General features: G+C 43.9%; 1 protein-coding gene across 4 annotated transcripts; it reads right to left on the bottom strand.

The window, feature by feature from the left end:
- Positions 1–732: 732 nt before the first annotated feature.
- On the bottom strand, positions 733–8,510 carry LOC307228674 (serum response factor-like). Of its 4 annotated transcripts, none has more exons than XM_079998424.1 (8): positions 7,748–8,510; positions 6,486–6,734; positions 4,737–4,941; positions 4,511–4,663; positions 4,051–4,146; positions 2,105–2,266; positions 1,836–1,903; positions 733–1,729 (listed from the first exon to the last, which is right to left on the bottom strand). In XM_079998424.1, the coding sequence occupies exons 1-8, from the start codon at positions 8,126–8,128 to the stop codon at positions 1,649–1,651; spliced, it is 1,395 nt and encodes a 464-aa protein (XP_079854550.1). In that variant the 5' UTR covers positions 8,129–8,510; the 3' UTR covers positions 733–1,648. The 4 variants fall into 4 exon arrangements, with proteins under 4 accessions (XP_079854550.1, XP_079854551.1, XP_079854553.1 ...); XM_079998425.1 differs by having other exon boundaries at positions 1,848–1,903; XM_079998427.1 differs by having other exon boundaries at positions 4,511–4,618.
- Between the last annotated feature and the right edge of the window lie 1,981 nt (positions 8,511–10,491).

The following is a 10,491-nucleotide window of genomic DNA, read 5'->3' as shown; positions in this document are numbered from 1 at the left end:
CTCCTCTTGGACTGAAGCATCTGAAGCACCTTTTGATTTCATATTATTTCATGTTAATTTCATATTATTTAACATTATTTCATATTATTTTGCATTTCATATTTGTGTATATTATTTCATGTTATATTTCTTGTTTTTTACACTTTCATATTAGTTTAGATTTCATATTATTTCATACTGTTTTACATAATTTCATATTATTTTAAATTATTTAATATTTTCATATTTCTCATTTGTTTCTCCAGTGGGGAGACAACCCACAATGCATCATGGGAAAGAAACAATTGATCTGAGAGAAGCTTTCAGGTAGGACCGCCATCCGACCAGGAACAGAACCAGAACCCAATTCCAGGTCAGACACCTGTCCCACAAGGACCAGAACCTGCTTCCGGGTTCTACTAGCGGGTCCCACTGGTCTTGAGGAATAGTCACTGTAAGTTGACATGGTGTTCTTTGTTCCATCTCCACTTTGTTTTCTCCATCACAGTAAACCCCCAGAAGACCAGGCCACGCCCCCTGCCCCGCCCCACATGTGAACAAATCCAACTGAATCAGATTGTTTTTTTGTCATTACAGAAGCTCGAAGCTCTTTAATATTTCATATAAAACTTGAATATTTCATCCCGAACGTATTTAATAATGCAACTGTGCACCACAATGTCTCATTTCCATAAAGTTATTTTTCCAGCAAAACAATCTGATAAAGTTTCGGTTTGGATGGATTTGAAAAGTTTCACGTGAGAAACTTGAAAAAAGTTTGATAGAGAGCCGACACAGGATTTTTATAAAACATTTAGATTCTATTAAGACAAAAAGTCAAACAGAAAACTACAAGAAAATACATTCATGTGAAATACACAGAGCGAGGAACAACCACCTTAAAGGGCCGGTGCACACCGCTGCAGCTTCTATGAGTTTCCGTTCAGTCAAATGGGGCAAAGGATAGAACTAAAAGGAACATTCCGTCCACCTTTAGAACTCTTTTAAAGTCATCTCACATCCCGTGAGGTGGTTTCATCAGGGTTTGTTTACCCTCAAGTCAAGATCAGAGACTAGAAAAACGAAGTAAGACACCGGAAACAGGAAGTAAGACACAGAAAACTGGAAGTAAGAGACTAGAAAGCGGAAGCTGCTTCTCTTCCTACTGGCAACCCGCTGTAGCAACGCTGCACTGTATTTTAAATAAAAGGTGATATTATTATTAGAAACAAAACGTGAGTTTCCTATTCTCTAAAAGTAGACTGAATGCTCCGTTAAGTTCTATCGTTTGCCCCATTGGAAAGAATGCAAACTCAGTGAAGCTGCAGCTTGTTGTGACCTGAACCTTTAACTCATGTGACGCGATGTTCTTTACTTTGTTCCCTCCGTGACGCAGCACTCCAGATCCAGGACCGGACCGGATCAGTCTGGTCCAAAGTACCACAGAGCGTCCTGTACTGCAGTATTTGCAGTATTTTAAATCACATTGAGATCATGACAAGGTTTTAAGATCCTCCACCAGCAGTGTGTACTGTGTGTGTACTGTGTGTGTACTGTGTGTACCGAGTGTGTACCGAGTGTACTGTGCGTGTACTGTGTACTGAGTGTGCTGTGAGTATATATTGTACTAGTACTGTATGTACTAGTGCATACAGTACTAGTACTGCATTCAGTCCTTGCAGTGCTCCCTGCTGACCACTTGGAGCTCCGTCAGGCTGCTGCTCCCACTGGGCGGCTGACCAATCACCATCTGGGGGCGAAGTCAGAACACAGCAATCAGCTTTCAGCACACTGACAGAAATGACATCCCTGCTCATTACAATCAGTAATGTGTGTAGTACTGGGTGTATTATTACTGCAGTATGTACAGGGTGGAGCTGGACAGCAGACACCGGAGGCAGCGACGTGAGAAAAACCTGAGAAACTACACAGAGTACACACAAAGTACACACACACACACACACACACACACACACACACACACACAGTAACACGAAGTTAGCAATATTCCCAAAACAATTCAACAACAAGTCACCATACTCTAACTGCTGCTAGCTGCAGTACAGGTGCTGGCTACAGGTGGCAGCACTGATGCTGACGGTCTCCATGGTAACGTGCAGCGTACCGGGCTCATGGGCGGACGCCGCCGCCTGGTTGAAGGTGTTGAGTACTGTCAGACCTCCGTCAGCAAGCGAGGGAGTGGGCGTGGTATACATGACCGTGTGACTTCCTGGATGCATCATGTGACTTGCAACAGAGGAGGGGAGGGAGGAGGTGACGATGGTGGCTGGAGGGAGGGAGAGGGAGAGAGAAGCAGCAGCTTGATCAGACCTCAACTAATAGTACAAATAATAAATATAGCTACAGGCAGCAACACACAGGGTCCAGTTTATTCCTTTTCAGTACCCGTTACAGGTTTTTGGTTTCTGTGAAACACGTTGAAAGTTACAAATATGGTGGAGTTAGGTCTGGACCAATCCACATAGACTTACGTCTACATGTTTCTGTTCTGGCATTCAGTTGTAATAATACTGAAGAACGGTGTTCGAAGAATTATGATTGTTCCTGGGTGACAGGACGGACACCGTCACCCAGTCATTTCAGTGGTGACTTCTTTCCTTGGATTACATTTTGAATAAGTTACGTTCCATGAAATATGAAAAACGTTTTGGTATTTCTTTGAGTAATTACCATATCACAGCTTCTATTTTTCCGATGCCGCAATGGATCCTGAACGCATCACTCAGTCATACATTCCAGTGGATTCCACTTGGCAAGGTCATGAGTTTTTCAGAATCAGAAATACTTTAATAATCCCAGGGGGAAATTACTTCAGTACTTCTCTCACTTCATTACTTTTCATGGATATGTTTTTCCTATTTTTCATGAATCAGATAAAGTAATGTGACCAAATATCAATCAAACAGATCCATAGACATCCATCAGGTAAGAAAGTACATAAATATACACGTAAACGTAAAGTTTGTAATATCTAACCACTACAGAGTGACAGAGTCTACACCAAACACAGTCCAATGTAAATAATATGATGATGTCATTAAGCGTCTTACTGTTGATATCATTTATAATAAATAATATGATGACATCATAAAGTGTCTTACTGTAAATATAATTTATAGTAAATATGATGTCATCAAGCGTCTTACTGTAAATATAATTTATAGTAAATAATATGACATTGTCAAGCATCTTACTGTAAATATAATTTATAGTAAATAATATGATGTCATAAAGCATCTTACTGTAAATATCATTCATAGTAAATAATATGATGATGTCATAAAGCATTTACTGTCAATATCATCTGCTTCATTTTAGAACCAAACGTGTGAAGTGTCAGTCGAGCAGAACCTACTTACCACCGCTACTACCGCTACTATACTACTACTACGACTACCATACTACAACTATCACTACTGTTCTACTACTACTACTACTACTACTACTACTACTACTACTAACACTGTGAGGTAATTACTGAAGGTAAGTTATGCTAAGTTTCAGTTAGGAGGATTTAAATGTACATTTAATACAACAGACAATTACTTCTATTATATAATTATAGAACCAGAATCATGATTGTGGCCCCGCCCCTTGAGGCCGCCTGCGTGAGCGCCTCGTGTCGATTACGCACACATTTTAGTATTTCAAATATTTTAAGGAGCAGCCGAAAGAAGAAGAAGAGTATTTCTAGAGCTAATTGTGCGTAATTAGTGGGTGTGATGACGTTTCACTGTATATTTGAATGACCGTATGTATGTGTATGTGACAAATAAACCTCTTGAACTTAAATCTTGAATATTTTGGGTCAAATTTGTTTGGATTTTCACTAATATCTGCTCCGTATGCGGATCCATTTGGATGAAATTTAAACCACGAGGTCCTTGTTACATAGCGGTTTGAATGATGATGATGATAATAATAATAATAATAATAATAATAATATTATTATTATTAATATTAATAACAACAACAACAACAACAACAACAACAATAATAATAATAATAATAATAATAAATTAATAACACCCAGAGGTGTGAGTTGTCTACCTGTGGAGGCGGAACTTTGCAGCTCTGTACTCTGATTGGTTGAGGCCTGGCTGCTGGGCTGCACCTGGACAGCCTGCAGCTGCTGAGACACGCCCCCTAATCGACAACCAATAGGAAGACAGAAGTGAGACAGGAAGACAGATAGGAAGATGGACAGAAAGTGAGGCTCCAGACTGTTCTTTAGAAAGAGGATGACAGGAAAACATGGAGGACGGACTCCCATCCTGCACTTCACTAAGACAAAGACAGACAGACAGTGAAAGACAGAGTAACAGACAGACAGGCAGACAGAAGGTAGACAGACAAGGTAACAGACAGGTGGACAGAAAGACAGGTAGACAAAGTGATGGATAGGTGGACAGACAAACAGATGGACAGACAGACAGGCAGACAGAGTAACAGACAAACAGGTATACAGAGTAACAGACAAGTAGACAGAGAGACAGACAGGTAGACAGACCTGTCAGTGACATGGTGGCAGGGATGCGTAGCAGTGTTGCAAGCTGGGAAGCTGCAGTGGGGGGGGTAGAGCTCTGGATGCTGAGGGGCTGGTTCAACTGCACAGGAGCTACACACACACACACACACACACACACACACACACACACACACACTAGTACGAGAGAGTTAGAGTACTTAACAGTACTCCACGCAGTATTGTAGTAGTATTTAGGATGTGGACCCACCGGACATGAGGGTGAAGCCCCCCGGCAGCACCACGCTGGAGGTCTTCAGCAGCGTGCCGTTAGAGGAGGTGGAGGGCGTTGCCGTGGAAACGTGCCAGGAGGCAGAGGGGAGGCTCTGCACCACGCCAGAGGAGGAGCAGGAGGAGGCAGCTACAGCGGGGAGCGCGGCCTGAGGAGCTACGGTGAAGCTGGGCTTGATGACCTCCTGCAGGAGAACACAGCGTTACTGAGGGGAGGCGTTTCACCTGAGGGGGAGGAACTACACCTGAGGGGGAGGAACTACACCTGAGGGGAGGGGCTAAACCTGAGGGGAGGAGCTACAGCGGAAGGGGGAGGAGCTACATCAGAGGGGAGGAGCTAGAACCAACAACTCCAACTGCAGTTGTGTTGGTTCTACTCAATGTTGTTTACGTTTTATTGAATCTTTCCTCCAAAGCATTCGGTCGGTTTATCATGTTAACATTTTTATTTAATTATAATTTTAACTATGTTAATTAATTATAATTTTATATAATTTTCATAATTAAAATTATTATTCTAATTTATATATATATTACATTACATTTCGCGGACGCTTTTATCCAAAGCGACTTACAATTGTTCAATCACCGACGGACGCAGCCATCAGGAGCAATTAGGGGTTAAGTGTCTTGCTCAAGGACACTACAGCATGCTAGCAGGAGGAGCCTGGGATCCAACCAGCAACCTTTAGATCACTAGACCAACACCTCTACCGCCTGAGCTACCATCCCCCATACATTATATATATATATATATATATATATATACATATATACATATATATATATACACATACACATATATATACACACATATATATACACACACATATATACACACACACACACACACACACACACACACACACACACACACACACACACGGCTGCGTCCGTTGGTGTCATTGTAAGTCGCTTTGGATAAAAGCGTCTGCTAAATGTTATGTAACAATGTAATAATTAAAAAAAAGAAAAAACCCAGCACCCGTCCCCCTGACCTCGCCACTTTCCCCTCCACCTCCCTGACCCCCGGCACGTTGAGGACAGTCGGCCCAGTTGAGTCGCATTGCTCTGGACGGGGACCCGCGCACGGACTCTCGGCGCCAATAACAAATTTAACAAACAATAAATATAGTGTTTTTATTGTTGTTTTTATTTCATTTATTTGAAATGTATTATTTGAATTTAAAATCCCCCCGCGGTGTCCCAATGTGAGCTCATGCCTTACAAAAGTCAGAACTAACTTTTTAATGACGTCTTCAAGATCAAATATGAGTATATGTGGCAAATAACCTCTTGAACCTAAACTTGAAGATTTAGCTACTAGATTATTTATTGCCTCAAATGTGTTCAGAGACAGATTTTAGCGGAATGATAAGATGAAATCAGTGAATGTTGCGGAGTAAATACAACACGGAACTCACACTGAAACCCTATTGGGTGACGTCAGGTCAGAGTTCTTATTAGCGGTGCAAATGCTCACAGAAAAACAAGCGGTGAAGGTGTGTAGTTCTCGGGGACCTCCCCAGTTCCTAGTTCCCCTCAGGGAGTTCCCACAACTGTTTGGTGCCAAAACGCCTTGTGTGTACTGAATTTTTACTGTGTACTACTGCAGTACTACTGCAGTACTACTGCAGTATTACCTCAGTCTCGGCCACCTGGTGGGGCAGCTCAATGTGTTAGTGGTGTGTAGTACTGCAGTAGTACTGCAGTAGTACTGCAGTAGTACCTCGGTCTCGGCCACCTGGTAGGACAGCTCCGTCTCCTCGAACCCGGTGGCGCTCATGCGCTGGTCGGCGCCGGCGTCGTGGCGCGGGGGGGAGTCGGGGGAGTTGAGGCAGGTCTGGATCAGAGCCTTCCCTGTCTCACTGGTTATCATAGGCTGCAGCTTCCTGGTGGCGAAGGTGTAGACGTGGCCCGTTTCCGAGGCAACCAGGAGCAGGACCTGGGTCCCGGTCAGCGTGGAGAGCTCGTAGGCCTGGGGGAGAAGAAGAGAGGAACTTTACAGCAACACAAATATATAATCTATTCTAATCAACTCTAATCTGAACGATTATAACTGTGGAAACGTTCCTCAAGACTTTGAAGAAGAAACTTCAACCTTCTGGAATCGCTCAAAACCTTTAGTCTGAATCAATGAAAAGAAGAAGCTGGACTGGACTAGATTGGACTGGACTGGAATGGACTGGACTAAACTGGACTCATCTCCTCATAAGATGAGACTGAAGCTTGATTTGCGTTTCAAGGGTTCAGTCGGACGTCAAATGGTTGCTAATCCACAACGATCCTCCGACAGCCAACTACGAAGAAGCTGCTTCAGCAACTGGTTTCAAGATTCAAGATTTTTATTTGTCACATACATATACATACTTCCATACATATATGCAGTGAAATGTAGTTCAGGACAATGTTAGAGGATGAAGAGCGACGGATCTGCTGCTGGGACACAAGGAAGAAAGGATGAAAAGAGTGAAGACATAGATAAAAGAGGAATGAAGAGGAGGGGATCTTCAATGTGGACAGAGCCTCTAGTTCATCTTCTTCCACAGTCTGAGAATGAATGTGTTGGAGGTTACAGAGTGTGGGAGCTCAGGGGTCAAAGCAGCTGACCTCTAACCTGGAACGACTTTTCAATTTAGTCCAGATGAGAAGTGAACAGAGGTGTTGTTTAGTGTGTGGAAGCCCTGAGGAGCCACCTGGGGCCAACTGAAACAAACAGAAAGAAGCTGGATCAACCTGGTCCAGGAGTTCGGCAGGCCAACATTTAGACTACAGAAAGACTACGGACAGACCTACATTCAGACTACTGGCAGACAACAGTCCAGTCTGAACCCTGTCCTCCAGAGATCTTTCCATGTCCAGGTAGCCATCATGCTTTCTGTCAAGCTGGACCTCCAGATGGACCTGCACATGGAGCTCCACATGGCTCCACTGTCCTCCAGGTTCTCCACCTGCTGTTTGGGTCTAAATGTCCCTAGATACCCCGCTCACCTTCTTCATGATGCCGGTCTTCCTCTTGCTGAAGGTCGTGTACCTCCGGAGCTTGTTGTCTATGAACTCCATTTTGATCTTCACCCGTCCCCGGGTCTTCTTGCCCGGCTTGGCCCCTGTGGCCCCGCCGTGGCCCCCGGCGGAGGCCCCGGGGAGCTGCGAGAGGCCGACCTCCCTCTCCGCCCGCTCCCTCTTCACCCCTCTCCTGTCCCCGCCTGAACCCAGCGCGTCCTCCTCCTCTCCGGACTCAGACTCGGAGGTGTAAGGCGCCCCGAGGGGGTACTCCGCTTCCCCGAAGCCTCCGTCAGCCTCCACCGCTGCTGCGGAGGAGTTCAGCCCGGCTCCGCTGCCCGGCAGCCCGCCTCCGGCTCTGGTTCCCATCGCAGCCCCGTGCCCCCGTGGCAGCCGGGTCCCAGCAGGCCGCAGCCCGGCGCAGGCGAGAGTCGCCGATCCTCAGTGGTGCGGACGCGGCTCCACGGCGCAGTGTGGACGCGGCTAATGTGAGGTGCGGAAGGGGCTCCCGTGCGGTGCGGACGCGGCAGAGCAGCGTCACTGCAGCAACAAGTGAAGCCGGAGCGGAGCGCCGCTCTCCGCCATTAGCTCGACACTTTCCCGGCCTAAGGAGCTGGAAGTCCCACAGGAGGAGCTCGGGTCAACAGGCCCAGCGTACTAGTGTAATAACAATAGTATTACAATATAATATTAAACTCTAATGTTATTCTTTTAAGTTGTAAAGTTCTGGTTTTCTTGCCCAGGCGATCAGCGCCCCCCACTCCGCTCGCCATATAAGGAAATGGAGCTCCACCCCTGTACTCATCCGCACAAAGAACTAGTTCCCACATCGCCATATTTAAAGATTCGATTCAACTAATTGTCATTGCACAGAGTACAAGTATAGAGGCAACGAAAAGCATTTCTCTGCATTTTAAATCCTAGTAACGGATGTTTCGAGACGCAGTGGGCGCCATATAGAGGCGCCCGTGGAGCAGTTAGGGGGTTAAGTGTCTTGCTCAAGGACACATCAGCACGTACCAGGATGAGCCGGGGATAAAACCAGCAACCTTCCGATTACAAGACGACCCGCTCTCCCTCCTGAGCCACTGAACTTTCTTTTACATGAACTTATTTATATGTTAAACACTTTTATATGAACTTACTTATGCTAAACACTTATATATGAACTTACTTACACGTTAAACACTTGTATATTAACTTACTTACATGTTAAACACTATATGTTTAACACACACACATATTTCGTTTGTTGTGAATATGAAATCAACACGAAAAATACAACATGGTTCTTTCTGTATTTAGTTGAAGTATTTTCGGTTATATGATACGACTAAATGAAAGGATTTAATAAATGTTTATTATTCCACTGAACACTCCCACTAATGTATGTATTAGAGTTTATAATTTATATTATTCTCATTACGAAATGTATTATTTATTAACACGATTATATATAACACCTATACTCCACCACTCTATGTCTTACAGTTTGATTAAACGTAGAAATAATTCCATGTATTAAAGTTATTTTGTTGAAACTAAACTCGGGCTGCGGAGTTACACCACACGTGGCCGTGAAGCTATCGGAGGAACTACTTTCCTCCAGATAAAGGAAGTGTCATGGCGCTGCAGCACCATCACACACTGCGAACAGGGAGATAGTCACAGCATCTGATGTGAATTATACAGGAGAAGAATGTATTACAATATGTAATGCAACACTGTAATCGTACAGGATAGGGATGTCCCCATGACAATAAATACAATATGTAATACAACACTAACTATACAGGATAGGGATGTCCCCATAAGAATAAATACAATATGTAATACAACATTGCAATCGTACAGGATAGGGATGTCCCCATAATAATAAATGCAATATGTTATACACCACTGTAATTATACAGGAGAGGAATGTCCCCATAAGAATAAATACAATATGTTATACAACACTGTAATTATACAGGACAGGGATGTCCCCATAAGAATAAATGCAATATGTTATACAACACTGTAATTATACGGAAGAGGAATGTCCCCATAAGATAAATACAGTATGTTAGGTTTGAAGGGGTATTCGGCCAAGGCTGAAATTTTCCATATAAATATTGGCACAAGGGGTGGCAAATTTCTTTCCAATTGCTCTACCCTTAATTTGTAGATAGAAGTCCAAATTGAATTCAAAATCATTTTTTGTTGAATTAATTTCTAACAGTTCAAGTATATGTTTTTTCTGGCCTATTCACATTTGGGTATTTTTCAAACCATTTTTTACTCCTCCAATCCCGTTCTGCTATCAATGTTGGTGTATAAACTATCAATATCCATAGTAAACATAATTGATCCTGGAGGAATTTTTCTTTTTCTTTACATGTACATCTTGCGATGCACCTGGACACATCATCAGTGTTGTATCCTGGATTTATTAGTTGTTTTGGGTCTTGCAACAGACACCCTCGTCCAGGCGACCCAGCCAGGATTGATCAAGTCCCAGCTCGTGTCCTGGTAGCACTACATCACCCACACTTCTCCTCTCCTGATCCACAGCTAACTCGAGGCAATCTCAGCTGTCACTGTGACCATCTTTATGGCCCTTCGCTTCCTCACCCCTGTGATGCCCAGCATGTCTGCTACCTACTTCAATGGGCTCACACCTCGCTTTCCACCCATTGGCGCGGCACTGCTCCACCAACTCATCATATCTGCCTCTCTTCCCCTCATTGGCT

This window comes from Zeus faber (assembly GCF_960531495.2).
Source record: "Zeus faber genome assembly, chromosome: 4".
Taxonomy (NCBI): Eukaryota; Metazoa; Chordata; class Actinopteri; order Zeiformes; family Zeidae; genus Zeus; species Zeus faber.
The sequence above is the reverse complement of the archived record's forward strand: the minus strand, read 5'-3'. Positions and strand labels throughout refer to the sequence as shown.